The sequence below is a fragment of the Mastigoproctus giganteus genome, chromosome 6 (assembly GCF_048544385.1).
Source record: "Mastigoproctus giganteus isolate SK-2022 chromosome 6, ASM4854438v1, whole genome shotgun sequence".
NCBI lineage: Eukaryota > Metazoa > Arthropoda > Arachnida > Uropygi > Thelyphonidae > Mastigoproctus > Mastigoproctus giganteus.
In genome coordinates, this window is record NC_143580.1 from 7,728,149 (window position 1) to 7,752,688 (window position 24,540).

Genomic DNA, 24,540 nt, shown 5'->3' on the forward strand with positions numbered 1-24,540 from the left:
GAAGCAGTGAGGAGAAGTTTTTATTTTTCAGTTTAGACAGCACATAAAAATGAAGAACTCCTATTGGGTTCGGTGAAGGAGGGAAAATGTTTCGGTATGAGAAGGCAAATTTTTATGATCACATCATATAAAGGTAAGTCAACTGAAAAATAATAAAATACTGAAAATATTTTAAAAGTTAAATTTATTTAATAACTATTGTAAAATAATAATAATAATTGATATTAATAAATTAATTAATAATAATAATACTATTTTTACAATGAAAGAAATAAAATTACGTGTTTCTTATCTGCCAAACTACAGCACGCGAGAAAATTGTCGTTTGGTGGATAATATGTTTAATTCGATAATATGACGTTAGGATGTGATGGTTAATGTCGTTCAAAAATCAGTAACATTTGTTAATAAATGTTACTGATTTTTTTTTTTTTTTTGTTTGCTTGCAGTTAAGTTAAAATGATTTAACAATCATGTTAAAATTTCTTGCAATTTTTCATTGAAGGACAACTACATTATTTCAGCGTTATTATTACAGTATTATTATTATTTTTTTTTAGGTTTATATTTTTCCCATATTCCAAATGGGAGAATTATTAGGCATGCAGCGTTAGTTCCACACGGATAAGGGCCAAAATATTTATGCAGCGTTAGTTCCACACGGATAAGGGCCAAAATATTTATGTAACCCGTACCTAAATAAGAATTTCACAGGTCAAAAAAGTTATTTGCATATATAAAATGAAACATATTGACCCAACAAGACTTACCGCTGGGTAAGGTCTAAATTATTGCCTTGTGATGATTTAATTTAGTAATAAGTGTTTTGTGCGTTTTCCAAGTCCCTACTGAGGAGGGAAACAGTAAGTTTGTTTTCTATTTATATATATATATTTTTTTTTTATATAGCACATATGCCTATTGTCTTCACCTTGTCCGTCTTCATGTAACAACTCAACTTTCAATGGATAGATTTTCATGAAATTTTATATTTGGGCCTTTTAGAAAGATTTATGGAGCCAACCCAAATTTCATCAAAATCAGACCAATAAAAAACCGACAAAAATAGAAAGTAGGTAACAAAATTTAAATTCTAATAGAATAATGCATAATTAGGGGTAAGGAACTTGTTTTACGACCTGCTTCCTTCAGCATTTTATGTTTTTGCCCCTAGCCAAAAAAAAAAAAAAAAACTGGAGTCCATGAATAACAACCATTTATTATAAACTCGCGCATCACCCAACTTGACCACGTTTTGAAATACTTCTGCATATCGCTGTCAAAGTTTAGAGGAAGGAAAAATATGCTGATTGTAAGAATTCTGCGTAATATTATAAACTGAATTCCTGGTCGAGGCTTTTTCCAGTTATGTGATTTATCTTCACACACGTTCAAGGAAGGACGGATTTCATAATATATAATTAATTTTGCCTCGTTTGGATTCGTTCCTTCCACTATGCTATGGTATATTTGCCAGCGTGTAGTTAACTGCTGGAAAAAACTTCCATCTGTCGTTGTGGAAGTTGATAGCTTAAATAAATTCAAGGAAGAAGTGGACAAACTTTTGGAGCGAATGGATGGGTGAAATGAGAAGTGGGTTTTTTTTTTTTTTTTTTTTTGGCTGATGCTGTATAAGCATCATATGCCTCTTCTAATGCTGCCACATATTGTAGCAAATATTCAAAAATATTTCAGAAATTAGTTTTATTAATTTGATATTATACAAGGCTCGAAATTAAGTTTTTTGCATAAGTGCTGTTTTTTTCTGTTTTTCTAACCCCTCCCTCCCCTTTTTTAGTATATGAATAGGAGTATGGGGAGGTGAGTAATTGACCAAATGCCCGCTAGGTGTTACGAGCATTTATGACGTATATAGCACGCTAGCAAGACACCGGCTGATATTACCCATAATTGATTACTGGTATGGCTTTTCCTAACATTTCCTCTCTATTTACATAGGTGTAGTAGTAGTGGGTTATGTGCAGTGATTTATATCGGAAGAATTTCTCGCCCGCAGCGCTTTTTTGGCCGGAACCGTTATCCTCTGTCATTCACCCATTTGACGCAAACGCAGGGTCCACGAAAAAATCTCGCGCGTCACCCAAGTTTACAACTGCACGCTCTACTTGCGAGGGAGGGAGCAAAGTCAGACCGGAAGAAAGGCAGGAAGTGAACGAGGAAAAGACGCGCATCTCTCACAATTGGGCAGATGATAACGCTGCGTGTCATTAGTCGTCGTCTGCCATCCCCCTAACTCGTTGTTCTTTTGCCAGCAGAAAGTAATCGTGACAAAGATTAAATCTACTGTTTTCCTTTCTCTAAGCAAAACCCCATCTCCTATCCCTGTAGGAAGGGGGAGGAGAAATTGAGCCAGTTAGCGATCACACATGGACGAACAAATTGTTTCCACATGTCACGCTGACACATGACGCTGGGAATGGCCGAGGGAAACAGAATCGTGCGAACTATCTCTAGAAGCGTCATTGATATAGTGACAGACATTCCCCCCATCCAGGAAGCTGTTTGCTTTAAGGGAATGATCACGATTATTAAGCGTTAAGCATTTATCGTCGGGATTCGAAACTAAAGACAGCAAACAGCTTCTAGTTAAACTGTCTATGAGAGCGAAATTAGGTTGTGTCACTACGCAAGATAATATAGTTAGCGCAACTTCTACATCCGGCGAGGTGAATTAGATTAAACAATAGCAATTTAGATAACATTTTGATACTAGTAGAATTTATATGGAACAAAAAGAACGTAAAGTTTTAAATACCCCACAAATTAAATTATCAGATATATTAGATGCGCAACGAACTTCTGCGCATATTAACATACGCCTACCAGTACATATGTCACGCTCAAAGTTTTTAATTTCACTTGCCCTAATTTAAGTCAACGCAGAAGTGATTTGGGAAGCATATACTAATATTTAAAAAGGAAAACTAACGTGCAACAGTACAGAACCAAAACATAAGAAACAAACCAAAACGCATGAATAATTGATATGATCAAATACCGTAATTAACATAGACATATGATGCAAGAAAGCTTGTACAGCAGCAGGGGAAAAAAAAAAAAATCCCATTTTCACACATCCATTTGCTCTAAAAGTTTGTTCAGTTTTTTGAATTTATTTAAGCTATCAACTTCCACAATAGATTAAAAGAATTCCATCAGCATTGAGCCTGCTCAAACCATTCAAGGCCTTATACACCTCAATCAGATCATTTCGCATGTCTCCAGACGCTGCAATTTGAAGAACTTAAGCTTTTAAGTTCTTCTTGGTAAGAGGACCTCTCAGTAATCTTGTTGCTCTTCTCTGTATTCGTTCTAGCAACACTACATCCTTCCTAAAATGAGACCTCCAGACCTGTACGCAGTACTCAAGGTGTGGCCTGCCCACTGCCTTATAAAAAGGGATAATCACCTCCTTATCCCTACTAACAAAATTCCTGTATATCACTGACAAGACCCCATGACCTGCTCTGGCTGCATTGCTCAGAAAACTTCATATCTGACTGCACAGTTACCCCAGTTATTTTTCATTTTCTACCACCCTTTCTACCGCACTACGCTATAGAAAAATAAAAATCAAGCGTTAGCCTTCCTGTTAAATACAGGCTGTGTATAAATAAGTTATTTGTTTATCATCCGGGACATAGAGGGTAAGAGGAGGTTACAAGAATTATTGTAATTCTGATATCACATTGATTAGAACACAGCGTGCATAATTCTATACTTGACAGCGACAACTCAGGTATGACCGAGCACTAAGGTAACTCCAGTTGTAATGATGTCTTTTCATTTTCGATTGCTGTATTTACTCGACTAAACCTGTGACAATGGCGAAGAGATAAAATATTTTACAAAGAGGCATTAATTACAGAGGTTCAAGACGCTTTGCTTCAATAATGTTACTGAAAGATTACGAAACTTATCCCTACAAGTTTGCCATTCTCTGATAGAAATGATCAACAAGCTCGAATGATATTCTGGTAATGGTTGCCGTCTGTCAATGAGGGGAATTACATCCTTGTAAACATGCTTTTGGACCGACGAAGCTTGTTTTCATCGTATCATTTTTCGGATGCATGTGGAAACAGAAATGGAAGAGAAATTTGAAATCAGAAATGGTAAAAAAAAAAAAAAAAAGTCGAACAACTACAAAGTTCTATTCTTTTATGAAACCACTTCGTAATCCTGATGCGCAGGCTCTCAAGCAGTCGATCTACTTCCAAATTCAAAACGCAATAGTTCAAAGACCACCCACTTTAACCACGAAAGAAAACGCTTGTGATCTTATTTTTAAGAACAATATGAAGTGCGTGTCCAAACACAGACAGGAAAGATAGAGAAATAACTTGTCCAAACGAATGGGAAAGCAACGCTATGCACCAGAAATATCACATTCCAATGTACTGACACCATTACCCTTTCACACAGTTCCAGAATTTTCGACCACTATTGTCCCGAAAGGAGTATCGAAAATCCGAAGGCGATGAATCTATTTCAATACCAACCCTCCTCCCACCATAGTAGTTTTTGTAAGCCGGTCTTGCCCTGCCACGGCAGTTCCGGTCCAGTTAACAAAAACGAACGACCCAGAATAGGTGCCAAAAATAAAATCTTGTGTAGGCACCAAAGCAATCCACTGCACATGAAAGTTCTGCTATCGGGGCGACCCCGTAGTTAACAAGAATTTTGAGGAGCAAACATGACGCATAAGTACAGTAGATGGATTAGCAGTAAAAACCGGAACTGAGTAAACAAATAGGGCAAAATGAATAACTTGGCAAGAATAGCGCCTAATTTTCATATAATGAGAATCTAACTATTGGTTTAAAGAACTTAACGGCAATGTGAATGGAAATAAGCGACACGAAGGTTGGCATTTATATGAAAGTTGCACTTCTTGCTCAGACATTGAGAGGCTTCCAATAAAACCGGACATTTATTTATAAAATACACCAGGAATTTATAGTGTTGAAATTTGCAAGGGAATCCACCGAAGTAGGAAGTTTTCCAAAAGGCCTGAAGCGTACTAGTATGACCTGTTGCTTGGGTGTTTCCAATAGGATCTTGTGGAGAGATGGAGGCGGAAAACAGAAAAGAATGCCCTTTATGTGTATGTACGGCTGATGAAACCTGTTTGCATTTTTTAAAATTTTTTTAAATTTTTTATTTCATTTATTCAAGAGCTACCATTCTTCTTCACATCTATCATGAATTTCATTGCTTGTGGTTACAAGTGATCAGCAGCTACCATCAAAAGGCTTTTTAACACTTGTGGGGGAAGGGCAATGATGCAATCTAGCTTCCCCTTATATCAAAATTTTCCTAAAAGCATTTTAAATATTCTTGCTAATTTCTCTATCTTGGAACAAACTAGACGTTGAACTTATTTTTACATATTTATAATTTAAAACTATGCTATACGTATTGAAATAAAATCGCTTGTAACTGCGTAAATATTTTTACCACTACAAATTTGTATCGAGAGAAAAAAAAAAAAAAAAAATTCTGAAACACAAGCGAAACAAGGAAATTTCATGCTTTAACTACATGAGTCGTGTATTGAAAATAAACCTATAACTATTATTGCGTCCATCTTGGTAGGGGGGGGGGAAATCAAAGTTATAATTAATCATTAAATTGAATATTGAAATATAGGAAACAATTTCTTCATTTGTCTCTGATCAATTTCGAAATGTTTTCAATTTATATGTATGTATTTTTATTTATTTTATTTTTTTTAAATAGAAAATAAAAACATTTTTTCCCTTAGCAGATTGAAATTTTACAATTTATACAGCGCCCTCTGACGACGTTCCCGATATGTGCAAAAAGTCGGAAAAAATAAAAATTGATACACATTCCGATTGTCATATGGTAAACAAACCTTAAAACAGGTTGCAAATTAGCCTATAAACTACAAAATAAAAACTATAAAATAATTATAGAAGCTTTAAAACAAATATTTTTATGGAATTGACCTAGATAGCTTCCAATCGGTGGACTAAACCATTTGAACGATGTCACAATCCAAACGGAAATAAGTTTATAAAGATGAATTACGATTGCTCTTATCTAAAGTTTTTTTTTTTTTCCCTCTCCTCAGGGATTCAACCAGTTTAACTACATTACCAATTACTCGATCTAACTAGGTCAAATAATAATAAAAAAAGAATCCTTAGATATTTTAGTGATCGACATCCGTGTATAACTGAAAATTATCTTTTTTTTTCCAGAGTCCATAAACAAATATTTCAGTTTTAATTTGCATTTTGGTAATTATTTGCATAACAGAACAGACAACTGCACACAAAGCATCGCTTTGAAACATGAATAATCTCCACATACAATCAGTAAGCCAAAAGAATATGATGGTCCAAAGAAATTTTACTGTTTTAACATTGTTTATTCTGATTCAGTCCAGAATAGGGTCAGCAACTTTTCTTTTTTTTTATCAATACGAATCGTCAATATGATTTCTATGATCTCAATGTGACCAGTCAATTAAAAATTTTGAATAAAAATAAATTATCGAACTTGAATATTAATGCAAATTATATTATATTTACACATTAAACTTTATTTTCAAATATTATTTCCAATTGTATCATTTATTTAGTGTTCCTCTTTCGCAAAACTTCTGGAGACATAACTGTTTGTCTTTGCAAACAGTTGAAAATTTCAAATACATAAATATTTGCTTGCATGGCTACCTTGAACAAAATACCAGTTCTTTTGGTACCAGAAAATTTTGGTGGAAACGACGTCCAAAAAGAAATAACATTAATCTATAAATGTGCGAATTTCGGACGCCAATTAATTTCACTTCGAGAAATTCAAAGTATCAAAGTTCAAGACCACTTTCAACTATATCTTCTGATGCCATTATAAGCTAAAGCATGGGCTTACTTCGATCTTCGTTACGACATATTTTTACCTTTGCAGAAAGGACATCTCCACCGTATTATTTTTAACATTTCCAAGTACAGTATTTAAATAGTGGGTCTCCTGGTGACCTGCGGATTATAGATTGCCAATCAATAGTCAAGACAGTCTCGAAGAGAGGTGAGAATACCATAAACATTTTCACTCTACAATTTATTATTTTTTAAAATAATTATTCTGTACTCTCTGCCAACCACTGGAACTACTCCATTCTTTTTCCCAAATATAAATCTAAAGCAATTCCAAATGCAGCCATAAATAACATCCGGATTATTCAACGCACGTGCAATAAGACATAACAAAAACAGGAAAGTCTAACCTGACGCTCCTAATATAGGAGTTGACTTGAGCACAGAATTTTTATTGGAGTTGGAATCCTCTGAACAAATAGGGGTGGTGGCATCTCCACATTCAGAGAGGCTGCTATCGCTCAGAGAAGAAAGAGGAGAATCAGGATCTTCAAGAAGAGATGCTTCAGATGGATACTCGTACGTAGACGTTAAGCTATCATCGAACTGGATCTTTAACTAAAGAAGAGAAAAACAAATCGTTATATTATTAACATTAATGCCAAGTATTTAAAAGTAGCATGCATTATTACTTTGAATATATTTCACCAGGCTATACGGGGGGAAAGAAGTCTCGTTGTCGTACAGAAAACTCAGTGTGAGCCGGCGCATTGTCTGGGTTTAAGCTTTCGGGGCACAATTTATTAACACAAAAGGAGAAAAATCAATGTATACATATTTTAGTTGCGTTTTTATTCTGGCCTTTGTTCAAGCTTTGATTTGTTGTCTCATTTCACGGTTGCTTGTTCAATAGATTTTTTTTAGGCTGATTACCTCTTTCCCTTAATGAAGCTCCCTCTTAAAAAAACAAAATAGCATTGACACTGATCTCTATTGACTTCACAGCTTCGAATCTTTTCTGATTTAGTGCATAAAACCCCTTAAAAATTCCTTGCTCCACTGACGGGATTGGAAATCAGCCCTTTTTCACCCAGTGTGGGAGAGGTTGATGATTATAATCACTGTTCTACCTGAGGGTCAACACACTATATTGTACAGGGCCATAATTACAAAGTTCTGTTTTGATTTCAATTAATTTTTATTAGAAATGAACACGCAATTGGAAAACTGTTATAATAAGTACGCCATTTTGGAGAAATTTAATCTCCCAATTAACCTTCTGCTCCAATATTTCATACGATTCTGAAACTTCTAGTTCAGAATTTACTCCTATTATTATAATTATATTACCAGACACTTCTCTTTTTATTCAAAAATTGTACGATATCAAAGCCACGTTGCTGCTTTTATTCATCTCAACCTCAACTGTCTCTTTCAGCAAGATAACACCAGTAGCCCATTAATCAGAACCAATGAATGCAGGCAGAAAGTGTAAGTAATTGATTATCCACATCCCCCCGCGAGTTCCGAACACGAGACTTTTCTCCTCACTAATCGCACATGTCCGCGAGAAGATATCACGAAGACCGTGAGGGTGGATCGGACAGGCGGAGATAGTTCCGTTCTTAAAAGACGAGCTACAGACGTTAATAACGGTTTAAGTAAACGTCTCGTGCAGGGGGCTGAAGAAAATTTATGGAGTAAGGGGCCATAATGTCAAGAATCCCGGAACAAAGAGTTGAAGACGAATGGCTGACTGCACAAGTCAATAACCCAGCAGCAGATAGTGATTCGTCTGCAGAAGCTTCAAGAATGTGAAGAATTCTAACACGAGATAATGTTTATGATAGAGGGCACCACATGTCTTTACGATATTTATCTGGCGTAAAGTAAATCCAAACTTGGAAACTACGAATAATGTTTCGTCTGTCGAGTACAGATGCACCCAAATATAATTTCTGTGGATTATGCCACTAATAATAAAGTTAACTTGTCAATTATTACAAAACCGGTCTACTTCGACTGGTATAAGACACTCACAGTGTTCCAAATTTAATTCTGATGTCTCTATGTACCCATTATACATTTTTAAGAGCAAGAACGAGGTCGATGTCATTAACCAAAAAAAAAAAACGCGGTCTTGTCTGGATTTCTCAATCTTTAAGGCCTCTTGAAGGTCTCCTCCAACGAAATACTTGCAATGCCATTAGTCCATTAAACTGCTATATACATATGGGTACACCGCGACAACATCAAAAAAAATCTTCGTCAGAGGGCACTACCCAAACCGGTCGATACAGGTCTCCGCAGGATTTCAGTGCGATAACTCCGTGACCCAGAGAAAGTAAGAACAAGGTTACCACAGAGGTCAACAAAATACACTAACGAAAGAAAGTAAGAGTGGTTATGAATTACTGTTGTGTTAGTTCTAACTGGAAATGAAGCTCCTCTACAAGTTAGCGCTGAAAACTTCAGATCTTTAACAAAATGAGCACTACAAAGTTAGAACAAAGTACAGTGCTTTACTTTGTAATACATGCCCTCAAAAAGGATTTAGTCTGGAAAATACACTGTTTTCTGATACTTTGTTTACAATTTTAGAAGAGAACAAATTTATAAGGGAATGCTCACCAGAATGGTCAATCTATCACCATGAAACAGATGTCTCTAACAATAATTACATATCCCTAAAATTTGGTGATTAAAAGATGCTCAACCTTCTCAGGGACCAAAGAGACAAATGATGAAAATTTGATGCCGATAATGGAAATTGTTAACTTGGGACTTTCTTGAAAAGGGAAACCGTGGGTCGCTGAACGGCACTTTAGCCTTTGCACAAAAAACAATTCTTCTTCTACCTTAGTCAGATCCGCGGTGAATCAACACGCAACCCATAATTTCGTGTATAATTTGATGATGTTACGCCAACTGCAAAGTTAGCTGGTCTGTAATACGGTATGATGTCAAAACTACCAAATGATATCAAGGTCGGGAGATTTTGATATCATTTGGTAGTTTTGGCAATAATCAGCACTCTTTCAGGACAACTTGGATAGGCTTCAAGAAATAGTCAAAACTGGCAGTTGTTTTTTAATTATTGCTGCAAGAGGAACGACAACCTCAAAATACTTATCTCAATTTCAATTAAATTGTCAATTATTGGTGTGGCTATTAAATAACAAGACTGCGCGCGCGCAGCCACTACATATTAAACACCATCTTGTGAAACAAAGGCACAGAAGCTGACCTTGAACCTTTCCCTAGTTGTCTGTCAGTCATTCCAACATGCTCATTCGCTTTGCAGTGAGACAGGTTTTCATTACCTTGTGTTTTTGCAATTTGCCGGAAAAATGAATCGAACAAAGAATGAACCTCAAATTTCTAACACTAAAGAAAACACCAACAGAGTACAGTTTTTACTTCGTTTATGGAGAAGATACTGTCAAGAGCTCGCGTATTGAATGGCATAAAAGATTCTTAGAAGGAAGAGAAAACGTGGACCGATAAGGATATTGATTAGAAGAGTTCATCATTAAGCATTATAATTACTACACTTTGGCAAATTTTAACTGAAAATTTAGGCATGAGAACAATGTATTCCAAGATGGTGACAAAAATTTTGAATGAAGATCACAGAATGAACAGATTCCAAGTTTGTGAAGATGTTTTAAAAAAAAAAAAACGAAGATCCAAACTTTCTGAGTACTGTACTGTAATTACTTGCGATGAAAGTTGGCTGTTCCAGTAAAAAAAAAAAAAAAAAAAAAAAAAAGTCAAAGCAATGAAAGACGAAACAATCCCCCAGGCCAAAAGAGACAAGAATATCAAAATCAAAAATGAAAAGTATACTTCTTGTTTTCTTCGATAATAAAAGGAATTATGGCTGAAGACGCCCACCAAATCGTGCTGTCAATCAAACATACTACGTTGAACTTCTGACAAGGCTGCGTGAAAAAGATCGAATGAAGAGACCTGAATTGTGGAAGGATGGTTGGATGTTCTATCAAAACAATGCTCCACCACACAACGTGCGGTGTTCGCTAGTTTCTGGCTAAAAACAAAATATCCGTGTGTGAACATGAATCCTACTCGCCAGACCTACGACCTTGTGACGTTTTTTCCCCTTCCCTGAACTGAAGTGTACATAAGGGAATCCATTTTTAGTCCATTGAAGACTTTCAGAAAAAAGGCTTACAGAAGATGACTTTCAGAAATGTTTCTGTGCTTGGAAGAAACGTATGGAAGTGTGCAAGTCCAAGGCAATTATTCTGAAGACCTGATGCATATGGTCATATAGCTCACGATGCTACACAGAACACAAACAAACTCCTACAACGCGTCCTAAAGCTGGCTTACCACAATCCCAGTGTTAAAAAAAAAAAAAAAAAAAAACTCCTTCACAAAGAATCATCCAGAATAGAATCTCATTCTTTTATCCCAACGCATGAGTAGCCAGCATATCCACTGCGCTGTCACAGTGGATATGCTGATTGCCAATATAGGCGTCATCAGGAAGACCTTCTTTGATTGTACAAGATAACTTTCTTTTTAAAGATTACTTCTTATCTTTTCTTAAACTGTTCCTGAACAGACAGGGGACTTAACAACATTCGTAACCGTCTCCTCACCAAAGAAAAATGTCTGGCGACATTCACTGGCGCCGGTAAATCTGAGAAAGCGGTGTTAAAGGTCAATTAAATCAATCTGTGAGTACAGCAATCTTAGACTTTCGGGACGATTCGTTTTCTTCCTCGTCCCACATCTTAAACAGGAAATCGACCTCTAATATGGATGAGAGGATGCAGACGACCGAGAGTAACACGTGATGACCTGTCAGCTTCGGGTCCGTCCTTGAAGCAGAAAAGGGCAATAAAGTTTGTGGTGGAGTCAAGGCCAAGTCAACGGCCTCCAGCCTGCTGCTTTCTTTATTGCGTTTTATTAATGACTGCGGGCTCCAGACCGTAGCAATCAATTCCCCACTGTTCAATTTGAACGTTCTTCGCTGTTGACGGTCGCCAATTCGTCCATAAAACAGCTGGTGACCTCACTACGGATAAAGGGGTGTTGTCAATCTGTCACTCTTGGTTTCTAAACCGTTTCCGGTCCACTACGGACATAGGACTGAGAATTGTAGGAGTTTCATTTCCAGCTGTGCTCCACTTAGCAGAAGCCCGATTACAATTTATACATCAATTCATCTCCGCTGTATGCGCGCACTACAGCGGACTGCAAATCCAGAAGTTGAATTTGGAAATTGAACTTCAAGAGGGAACCGAGTTCCTTCTTTTCTATATGAACAACAGATTGCGTTGCATGTCACATTAACTTTCCACATCTAAGTGCTTATCAGACGTGACCACTGATAGAATCTCATATTCTAAGCTGCAGACAGACTATTGGGGTTGCCCATGATTAAGGGATAATGTACGAGGTTACTGTAACGAACGTCCTGCAATTCAAGGCCCATTTTTACCTGAGCGCTATTCAATTTTTTTTTTTTTTTTTTTTTTTTTGTTTGATTTGGTAGTTGTTGGCGCATCGGCTTCTGTGGCCATATTGCACCTCCCAAGGTTTTTGCAGTACTTTGATCCAAGCCCGAGGCGGGAATCGAACCCGCGACCTTTGGGTTGCCGGGCAGGTACTTTACCCACTCGGCTAGCCCGGTCGGCCTATTCAATTTTGGCTGCCGTAACAATGAGGTTGTAAACTCCTCTGGCCAGGGGTCACTAAGAGAATAAGATGATTCATTTTTCTTTTATGGTATACAATCCCACACATATTTCAAGTATCAGTTATATATGTAGTATAGCAGGCACCTAAAATATAAGTGGCCCGACTCCATATCAGAAACACTACTCGCTTGGAGTCATAAATTTAAAAAAAATAATTTTTAAAAATTCTTCTGCATTTCCATTTTTTCTGTTTATTAAAATTATTTTTACAAAATGTATATTCATATACAACACCCCTTTCTAGTTAACAAACATTTGATTTGGGTTTTTATGGCGCATAGGCAACTTAAGTCATGATGCGCCAAGGAATTAATGAATTTGGGTATGCTGATTCCAAATACGCCCTTAGTTTTTGTTGACCAGATTCATCAGCGAATTCTGAAGACTTCTCCAAAGTGAAATGGTGTCCCCAATGCCACACTGCTCCAATTTGTATAGCAGCTTTTATGTGCAATGGCATCAAAAGCTTTTCTGAAATCAAAGTATATATCAAAATTTTTTTGTATCCAATTCCTTTGTTACTGCCTCAGAGTATCCAATTAAATCGGTCAGACAAGATCGCCCTTTAACAAGTCCACGGTGTGACTGCAGTATAACCGCACTCTAGATGCTCTGATAATCATGGCTAAAGGTTTCTTACCTCTTATGACTGGATGAATCCTATCACCCCAAGTGCCTTATTTACTTTTAGCTTCAACTCAGTTATAACTTGGTATGCTTCCCTAAAAACTCCTTGTCATTATAGACAAAATTAGAATCTTGCCATGACGTTCCTAACAAGTTCTATCAAAATCGATCAATCCGTTTCAAAAGTTACAAAGATTTAAAATTTGATCAAAGGGTGGTTTCTCAAAATTCACGCTTCTGGTCATTCAGTCAAACCTTACATTATATCAACTACTGGCAAGTGGTCACATTCTGTCCATTATTGTTTTCCCTCTTATCTTTTCCAGTTTTCATAACAATTTTCCCCCAGCCTTCTAATAAAGATGACAGCAACCTGTCATGCTGCCAGTCAAGCTCTTCCAGTGGTGATAACTTAATGAATAAACAGGTTCCTCTGCAGAAATGAACTTTTTAGAGAGAATTTTTCAACCACGTGAAATTTTTATAATTTTGTTTTTCCCTCATGGAAACGAACAAGCCCATTTTACTTTTCCTGTTCGCAAGCCAGTTTCCGTGAAGGTCTGAAACTAATCTACAGAAAGTGAATATAATTAAACTACCTTGTAGGGCCAGAACTGATCGTTAATCCACTGATAACAGCATCATTTATTTCAGTCTATCAGACAAAAGAAATTTAATTACTTTCGATAATTCTCCAAAGAAAGGCCAAAAAATAAGAAATCCCATTTTACAAATTTTATGTTTATCTGTAAAAAAAAAAAAAAAAAAATTAAATTAGTCTTTCTTTTTAGACTATTCCCAATGCAAATAAGTGGGAGTTGGTCTCGCAACTGAAAGAAGACATCATACATGCTGGAATAGCTGTGGGAGCAGTCTATCAGACTCGTGCTGGAATAGCTGTGGGAGCTCGGGATCATAGCCTTTTGCAAATTACTACGGAGGGGAGACACCACCAGACAAGAATATACTTTTGTCTGATGGTGAATCCCCCCCCCCCCCAACGTTAATTCTCAGCCTGGGTCCTCTGTACTCAAGGAACGATCCTGGAATGAAATTACATTCTGTATCTGGAGATGAACAATCTGAAGGATGTCAGCTTTTTGCTGCATGCAAACTATTGTTCCCTTGAAAACAACACTTAAAAATAAACAACCTTCAAGAACTTTGGTTTTTTTTTTTTTTTTTTTTTTCTCTATGAGAGAATGGTCCAGACCAAGTTTTAGCACGATTAATAAAAGAGAATGGACTGAAGATTCCAATTCAGAAAACATTGCCCGAGGAAAAACGTATGCTTGGTTCTCGATGAATGAACATAACCGGGAGTAAAAGAGAAACTGTTAAGTTTCCATCCAGATACCAATAGGATACTAAATCACAGATGGGATACGCTTATGTCAAGATGGACAGCATTAAGTTTTACAAGGATTGTCCCTTATCCTATTAGGGAATATCATTTAAGAAGATGGTATAGATCATCTAGGTTGCGCAATGAAATTTTTGCCGCGCAAGTAAAGTGTAGCATACCTTTTATACATATTACTATTAATAATAAAACTGTGGACGAGATTTGAAGTCAAGGTTGTATGTAAACTGGAAGCGACAACATCCAGGAAGTGTCTTTTGAAAGTAACCAAACTAAAAATTCGTTTGTAGAAAAAAATCGACTGATCTTGGCAGCCATGGAATGGGATCACAATGATCAATTAATCTTCCCAAAATATTTCATTTAGGTACCGTGCCACATCCCTATGGTAGTGTGGGGTGGGAGCTCAGTCCTGTTGGTAGTTCATCGTTTAATTCAAACTACAGAACCAGGTAATTTTCCCATGCTCAGATACATGTGACGAGTTGTGGGCCTCAGCTAAATAGAATGATACATACACCTGGGTGGCCGCTGAGTTCCCGAGAAGAATTTGGCATGAGTCAGAATCTGTATGAATATCTGCCACTTATCCAAAAAATACGGGAGAATGTCACACTGATCGCTATACAGGGAACTCAAAGTGTTGACTATTGTGCCATCACTGTGTGTTCAATTAAAATAAATATTAGAAGTTGCGTTTCGGTTCAGAAACATTATTCCAATCTTTTCCCAATTTGTTTTTAAGTGATATAAATCGTTTAAGAACAAACAAATTGGGCAAACGTTTCTTTCAAAATAATTTTTGAAAGTTGTTTTAGAATATTGGAAAACACTTTCCTGTGAGTCACATGTTTAAGTTTGAAAGAAAATAATAACAAACAAACAAATTCTGTGAAGGCATACTCTAAATCTCTTTGGGATCGGGCCACAGGTGCCAAAGTTGTGGGCGATAATTCCCTGATGAGCAGTAAAAAGCTGTCATGAAGCTGAAAGGTTCTCCGTTATTTTACTGAATACAATACTTCTTTCTCCCCGAGTTACCATTTAAATGAACGACCGTGACAACCAAAGGTCATATCTTCAAGAGTTATTGTATTTCAGTGGAAAAACACCGCCCATTTTGTAAGCTGATACTGCTGTTGTGGTCACAGATAAACTTATGAATTCATTGCAGTCAGTACAACTCTGTTCATGTACTAGTGGTTTGCACCATCTCTTGCCAATTATTATTTTATACATATAAAATAATAAAAATATAAATAATATACATTTGTTTCTTTTGCAGCTCATCTTCTTTCCTTCAACCCTCCAGGAATTCGATTAACAACTTTAAGATAAAATACCATTGCACATAAACTGCTGTACAAATTGGAGCATTAATTATTGAGCGTAGCATATAAGGGAAAGTTACAGCTATGAATAAACGGATGGTTGAGTTGGAGTCCATTATGGCCCAGTGCTAGGCCCATTGTTTTCTATACTTTATTAATGATATTCGTGAAGGTATATCAGTTAGGCTTAATTTCTAATTTTGCAGATGACAGGTTGGTTAATGACAGTAATCAAGGTAAGCTACTGTAATAAGATCTAGAAGAATTAGGTAGATGGTTGACCAATGACAGTTGAAGTTTATCATTGACAAATGCTAGGCATATGGGTAGCAGATTAGGGTATCAACTGTGTGGTACTACACTCAGGGTAGTGGAAAATGAAAAAAAACTTGTGGGTAATATTGCAGTGGGATGTGAGGATCGCTGAGCAGTGCAGACAGGTGCCAGGACAGTTAATTGAGTTTTTTTAAATGATACACAGACCTAGCAGGGATAAGGCAACGGTTAGGCAGCATCTCGAATACTGCATACAGCTCTAGAGGCGTCATTTTAAGCAGGATGCAGAGAAGGGCAACAAGATTAGATTTTCAGAAATGAAGCTTTTCAGAACTGAAGCTTTTCTTGATAAGACTACCCTGGAGATTAGGTACATGCGACGTGATCTGAGTGAGGGAGGTGTTTAAGGCTTTTTAAATGGACTGAGCAGGCTCAGTGCTGACGGCATTCTTCTTCTTGCTCAGACTATGTACATAAGGGGATATAAATTCAAATTGAGGAAGGATGGTTGCAGGATAGACGAACAGAAATGAAGACACCCGCTGCCTACAGCCAGCGGGTGTTTCATTGCTGGAACAAACTTCCATCTGTTGTTGTGGAAGTGGATAGTTTGAATAAATGAAAAAGAACTAGACAAACTATTGGTGGGGGATGGATAGGTAATATGGGAATGGTTTTTTTTTTTTTTTTTTTTGCTGATGCATTATAAACTTGCTTTCTTGAATCATTTGCTACTTACTAAAAAAGTGCTAATTGTTATATTTCATTTAACCAGACAACCAAAGTCCCATCCTTAGAGTATTATGTTTGTTGGTTGTTTAATGAGAGCTTTTCCCTTAAGCAGTGCATTTTGGTTTGAGTTTATGTGGTTAAGTCCATAATGTGCCTTAACCGCTTAACCCGTTATCAAGACCGAGAAACGAACGAATCTGAGCTTTCCACTCTACCTGATTTGCGTGTTAGGGCAAGTTATCTGTTCCATTCAGCACGTAGAGCACAAGTGGCATGTACTGCCACTATGTTTAAGGTTAGAAGCAAACAATACGTGCTGCATGACAGTCATGATCTCTTAACGCCCCCTGCAATGAAGGTTAAATGGGACATTTAGGCAGAAAACGCTGTTCACAAGCTGCAGAACAGTGTTGGGCCAAGCACAACCACTCAGTGCCAGTTACTGTCAGATTAAGGACTGAGTTCTTAGAAAAAAAAAAGGTTGTTTCTTTTACGACTTTGTTTAAAATGTTATCTGGCATCTATGGCTGAGTCAGGCAGAAACCATGAATTTATGGACACTAGAATAGCATGAACCTACGTTCGTTCGCCACCCAAGGCCATTTATGGTCTCCAAACTTATCCCCTTCCACCACTCACAGCTGAGCGGTGTCCCAGAGAATTTTTTAATCCCACAAAAAAAAAAAAAAAAATTGTGGGATGAAAACCCACCATAGAACAATCGGCTTAATAACAAAGGTTATATACACTATACTGATGCCTCAATTACCTTGGAATTAATTCGATCTATCTGCAAATTCCATTCTGAAGATGGCTAGTACTGTCTCAACCGACTTTTCACTCACATAGTTAATTGTTCTGGTAATCTTGAAATATTTAAAATAGCAGACATTAGGCAAAATGAAACTAATCATAGATCTAACATTTCGAGAAATAGAACACTAGTGTCAGAGAATGTCAGTTGAAATCATCCTCTGATGGAAGTTTGTAATTATTCTTGAAACGTCCCACAAAAAAAAAATAAACTTAAGTATTGTCTAATGGTGCCCTTATTCTAATGGCACAAACTATGCCTAAATGATCTAGGGCAGGGGTTCGCAATCTTTAACTTAAAATTAGAAAGTTATTGTACCACCAAGGTAATAAATCATAAATTATGTCAATGTTTTTATTTATTTGTAGTTAATTTAAAATTATTTTCTATGGGTTCGCGTACCATCTGGCACAAATTGTGTACCATCAGTGATACAAGTGCCACAGTTTCAGAACCTATGATCTAGGGCATATTTGTTGCCCTACACTTTTTTCCCCCATATACTTTACATATTGTAAAGTATAAGCGCATTCAAGAGCCAATTTTTCAAGTTGGCCAGCAAACACATACGGAATTCTGAACGCCAACGTACACTTGCTACATTACATAAGACACTACCTTCCTACCATTAATATGCGGACACCCTTCCTTTGATAGTCACATCCTACCCCAGCACCACGTGCTACACAACTATAAATATGAATAAATATGATCACTAGTGTGAGTCGTGCCTGGGTATGCCAGAAACGGCTACCCACCGGATTGGTAGACCACGTATTTTTTTTTCATGGTTTGACGTGGAACCACTGGTTGCTTTGAACAAAACCACAAATGTCGAGGTCTATCTAGACGTCCTGAAGAATAATGCGTTACCTATGGCAGCAAATCGGGGAAGGTCCATATCTGTATCAGCAGGACAATACTCCATGTCATATTGCTTGTGCTGTAATGGGCTCGTGTGAGCACATAAGCGTTGAAAAGGTGGACTGGCCAGCCCACAGTCCTGCCCTCAATCTTATAGATAGAACCTCTGGGATAAATTGGATTGTCGAGTGCGTGTGACGAATGGCGGCTTTGAAGGTTAAATTGCGGAAAATATCGGAGGATATTTTCAAAAAATTGGCGAAGAACGTTCCATAGAGACTAAGAGGCTGCCATAAAGAATAAAGGTTTCAGCATACGTTATTAGTTTTCCAGTAATAAAAGTTTTGTAGATATGCTGGTGTCCGGATATTAATGGTAGGGCAGTGTATATTGCAATACGGCAAACAGTACTTGTTCTAGAGCTTTTCCAGAACAGTTAGTCAGTGGTATATATATATATATAAAAAAAAAAAAAAACCTTCATATTTGGACGTTGACAGCCATTGCTAAACAAAATGGATCTAGCTATCTTTGCGTGGTTGTTAAAATAAAATATTTTTTATCTAATATAAAATTATAGATGCATAAGCACACATGGATTGTTATTTAATGGATAATTCCGGCGTTTCGGATGATCCTCGTTAACGGATACCCCTCAAACATCAAAAATAAACAACTGGGTAGTGGTCACATTCAACATTTTACTAATTACAATTAAGATTGTAATTAAACAATTAGTAGAGTAGTGGTTTTCAAACTTTTGTCATTCAAATCCCACTTGAAGTTAAAGGACGCATATTCACGGCACACCTAAATAGTAACTGCCATTAAACTCGATGGGAGTTTTTCCTAATCTCGCGGCAAACCAATATGCCGAGATACACCCTTTAAGAACTACTGTAGTAGAGGTTTAATTAGCAAAACCTGTTTGGATTACAAGAATGATTTGCAATTAATCTAAATGCAAGTAACTGATGTTTCCAAAATTGGCATCAGGTCAGTCTTAACACCAGGCCCCCACACACTCCAGATGGCGCCATATAGTATTATGTAATAATTTTCACATTATCAGGCCACGTGTTATCCAGATGTTTAAGAAGCCCTCTAGTGGATTAGATTCTTTTTTTATGGTTAAAACGAAGGTATTTGATCAATGGATGAATGGGTCCAAAAAGCAATCGGCATTTTGCAGCTGTGAGTCACTCGAGCAGAGACCCCTTCCTCCTCCCCGCTGATAACGTGGTCCCTTTTCTAGGAGACGTAAAAACAGGGAACTGCCACATAAATATAAGGGATTTCTCACTCGTAGGAAATGACTGCGATGCTCGGACACCACTAAAGCATACCCCCAGCTGTGACGTAAGTCTGATTCACACCAAACAAGCTGCAGCGTTACCTCAAGTTAAAATATAGGACGCGTTCTCTCAAGGCAACGAATTAACAGCATTTCCAATTCCATTACTCCAGGCCTTGGAAAAAATGGTGTACTATAAAAAGTACCGGGCAAGTCGTGTTTTAGAACCAACTCACACCTGCCAACTATCTAACACACAAACAGATATTGTAATGGCATATTTTCCATCGCCATTCTTTTTCAGCAGAACGTGCTACAGAGGTCATAAACGGTACTCCATGAATAGGATAAAGGTTACATTCACTTACGATCAATTAGCAATTTAATGAGGGGGTTCTGGATAGCCAAGCAACTATCGAAGTTGTAAAACGCAGTAACAGGCATCCACTGACATCTCCCAGATGGCATTTTGAACTCTGATTGTATCTAAATCGCCATGAGTTGCCTCCCCTTGATTTATTCATATTTCAGCGGGGGAAAGGGGGAGAGGTATTTGCACCAGTGTTTAATAACAGATTTAAACCGTTGTACACTTGATATGCGCTCAGAATTTCAATTCTCATAATACAATGACGGCGCATGCGTAATTACTGTTTTTACAATGTAAACACGTACTTGTAGGGTGAACCGTTACTAGCATTGGTAAAGTTATGCAATGAAGTAAGCATTATGTAGCAGTCAAAAAAAAAAAAAAATAAATAAATAAATAAAGTAACCAATGTCGCATCTTACTTTATCTAAATTTAAGGATGGATTGGATAACCTTCGAAACCTCAACGATAGTTTATTCCAACAGTCCAAACAATTTATTCCAAGTCAATCACTCTTAGTAAAGGACAATTTTCAAAAAAGCACTTTACAATTACCCCTTTTCAATTTATACCCCCCTAACTGTGGATAATGTACAGCTGATAACTTTTGACTTTCGAAAAGCTGGAGATCGAGTTAACTGTAAGCAAGACCAAGGATTGATTTTTTGATTTTTGTTTAAGCAAAATACAAGAGATTTTTTAAATGGTTACTACACTACAAATTAAACTTCACTGACAACATACACATTTTTATATTAAAATATACACATAGGATTGTTTACCAATATGTTTTCAAACATTAGCTTAACTAGGATATATCGTAGAACATGGAATGATTTTGACTGCTTCCAAAAAGATATTGTTGCAGACTTTGCCTGTTGATTCAATTTGTTCAAACATGGCCCTGCTGTCTAGACGTGGCTGTCAGAAGCATTTCCCAAGCTTCACCGGAAAGAGATCTGCACTCAGCTTGTTTTTCTCACCTGGCTGAATATCCTCTCACAATCAGCATTGTTTAAAGGAATTTTTAAAACGCCAAGCATGTCTTGGGATAATCATATGGTCACATTCAGCTATAAAGTACTTCCTTGCAGAACAAAAAGGCCAAAATCCACTCTCTCCTAGGTTCTTGGCAATAGAAGTGCCTATCTGTGGTTATAGAGATCAGCTATGAATCCTCAACATATCCAGAAATAATGACCTCATTATATGAATGAGGTACGTTGGATTGAAGAGCTAAAATGTACTGATTTTCAAACAATGGTATAATATTTACAAGAAATAAGCAAAGTGCTTTATCCAAGCGGAGAGGAACATGGACAGACTTTTTAGTACATTATTCAAAGCCGAAAGCAACTCCGGTTACCCTGGCAACCACTAAATCCACTTCCAGGAATTCGCATACACTCGGTATCAGAAGCCCCCGACCAGACCGGATTTTAATAAACACAAGATTCGCGTTTAAGTGCTAACCCGGACTAATAGACGATTTCGGGGGTGAATCAGAGAGAGCTGGGGGAAGGAAATCATTCATTGAAACGAGGTCGTTAGTGGAAATGCTTGCTGGCGAGTGATTACCATAGGGGTTCCAGTGAGTGGCGCACCCCCTGTTGGGGGAACGTACAACAGCGAGGCGGACACAGTTTAACGTCTGGAATATATCGACCCGGTAGACTAGATAGAATGAAATCCAAGAGGCACGCGCTAGGAGGATACTCATACCAACTGATGCTGACCTTTTTTCTTTTTTTGTGTGCATATGCGCGCGCAATCGCTTTATTTGGGCCTCTGGCACCTAATTTCCTTTCCGAAGTTCGTGGAAGTGCACTTGAATGAGATTCCCGAACTGGAGTACGCAGATATCGATATTGCCTCCTTTGGCCATTACAGTCATTCAAGGCAATGGTCGGGCGAGCTAAATTTGAAACGGAAACGAAACGCTGTGTGGAATCTCGTTAGGCCGATTTTACAATAGCCATTAGCAATCCTCGCATGCATTAAGGAAAATCCCATCAAGTAGTCAAAAGATTTTTTTATAACCGAATCCCTTTTACAGACCACTCGCCTGAAAGGCAATGGAATGTTTAATTTGCTCGAGAACAACGCTACGCAATTTACGCAGACAAAATTAAACGTATTTTACGGAGTTCACAATAAAGGTTACGCATGTTCCTAAGAGAAGCCTGCACAGAAAGAAATACAGTAGCAGCCGCTGGAATTAGGCAAACAAAGCGCTTTGACCCAGAAGTATTTCTCCGCCTGTCATGAAAAGCATAACTTGCGCACGTGACACTGGCTGCCGCGAAAGGAAGCGGAGGTACCGTCGGAAGGATGCAGATTAGCCTGCCCAGCAGCGATAGCAAAACTCCAAGGAACGAAAACAGTTTCCGCCTACATCGGAAGTCAGATAAAAACAAATGAAACGTAAACAATGTACGTGTAACCATGACTACTGTAGCTATGACAACCACATTTACCTTCATATTGCTGAAGTACGATTCTTTCTTATACTTGAAAGCATCTGTCATTAAGATACAGGATGGAGCCATGAAGAGATGCTTCACAAAAGGAAGGGCTCTAACAAAATGACTACCCCCGAAAATAATTCAGCATTCTCTTCGTGCATTACAATGCCTATGTTTTGTATATTTAGTTCGTTCTTTAGGTCTTCGCACTCTATTCAAGAATTTTATCAACAACTTTCAAAGAAGAAAACGGATTTGCTCACACGCAAGCCTTAATAATAAGATAGAACTAAAATACACAGGAAATGACTTCTGACAGAGCGGTGGGATACTGTAATCTCTAAAAATAGTAAAAAGGGAAAGGGAATTATTTTAAGAAATGCACGAAGGGTGGTAAAAAGTTCTGAGAACAGGGTACATAAAAATGTGTTAAGAAACTACAGAATTTTATTCCAGTAGTTTAATATCTTATTATATCATATATCAACGCCTTATGTAGTTTCTAAAAGAAAACTTACAATCTAGTCTAAAACTATTCCCCTGTAAGTCTTTCCTTGTACGGTCGCCCTGTCCATCTTTGGACCCTTTCAAGAGACTGTCTTTTTTTTCAGATGAGGTCCCCATACTTGGACACAGTATTCTAAATGTAGTCTAACAAGTGCCTTATGCAATGGGATTATGATCTCCCTATCTCAACAGGATATTATTCGATATATCATCAATAGGACACCATAGGCTTTCTAGTGCGCCTGTTTACACTGCTCAGAAAACTTCATTTCTGCCCGTAATTGCCAGGTGTATAAGTTACTCTGGGGTTGCTATTTCCCAAATGCATTTTACTACAACAAAACATAGCTGCCACTTTTCTGACCATTCTTGAATCCTGTTCAAGTTATCTGAAGGAGCGCAACTTGAAACCGATTATTAATGAATCTCCCAATATTTACATAGTCTGCAAATTGACATGCCCTCTATCCTTTCGTAGGCGTTGTTTATGAAAATCAGAAAGTCCTTGGAGGGCCCATTTCTGATGTTACACCAATCTCAAGAATATCTATTAATCACAACCCTCTGCCTTCTTGCTCTGCAGGCACCATGAAATCCATCTTAATCTTTCCAGTAATCCCAACATGTTCCAACTTATGCAGTAAACTCTCGTGGTGGACTGAGTCAAATGCCTTGTAAAATTCAAATAAACTATGTCGAAATTGTTCCCTACATCCAGCTCATGAGTTTGAAACTGTATCAAAATAGCCAGGTTAGATAAACTTGATTTTCCTCTTAACAAAACCATGTTGTGTATCCTTCAGAATGCTATTTTTATCTAGAAGTCTTTGCATTACACTCTCGTTCATTGTCAGGGTACCAAAAACCTTTCCATCCATGACAAACATCAGAAGATGGAGTCAAATGAGAATTTAAAATTAATGCTTACTGATCCAGATAGGCTTGTATCCCGTTTGATGAAGAAACTTGGCTACATCTTGAATACAAATTAGAAAGCATGTAATGGAAAGAACAAGGGTGTACCCCCCAAGGGGTCACCCCCCAATCGCCAAAAAAGTTTTGAACTCAAACCATCAGCTGGAAAAGCGTCAACAGCCACAATTTTCTGGGACACAAAAGAATTGTTGTTAATTGATTTCGTTGCAACTAAAACTCCAATATAACAGACGAGGAAAGTTGAGTCATCGAATTTTACATTTCCATGAGAGTGCACCCTCACAACAGACTAAAATTCATGAATGTGGATTTGAACAATTACACTCCCCACCTCCAAACCCAGATGTGGTCCTAAGTGG

The 24,540-nt window shown here is 37.4% G+C and overlaps 1 protein-coding gene across 1 annotated transcript in view; it reads right to left on the bottom strand.

Moving 5' to 3' along the window:
* Positions 1 to 24,540, bottom strand: part of LOC150083874 (uncharacterized) — a 129,098-nt gene that overhangs the window by 42,475 nt on the left and 62,083 nt on the right. Inside the window, exon 2 of the mRNA XM_090375495.1 lies at positions 7,280 to 7,487. Coding sequence (XP_090231621.1) covers positions 7,280 to 7,487 — 208 coding nt within the window. The remainder of the gene's footprint in view (positions 1 to 7,279; positions 7,488 to 24,540) is intronic.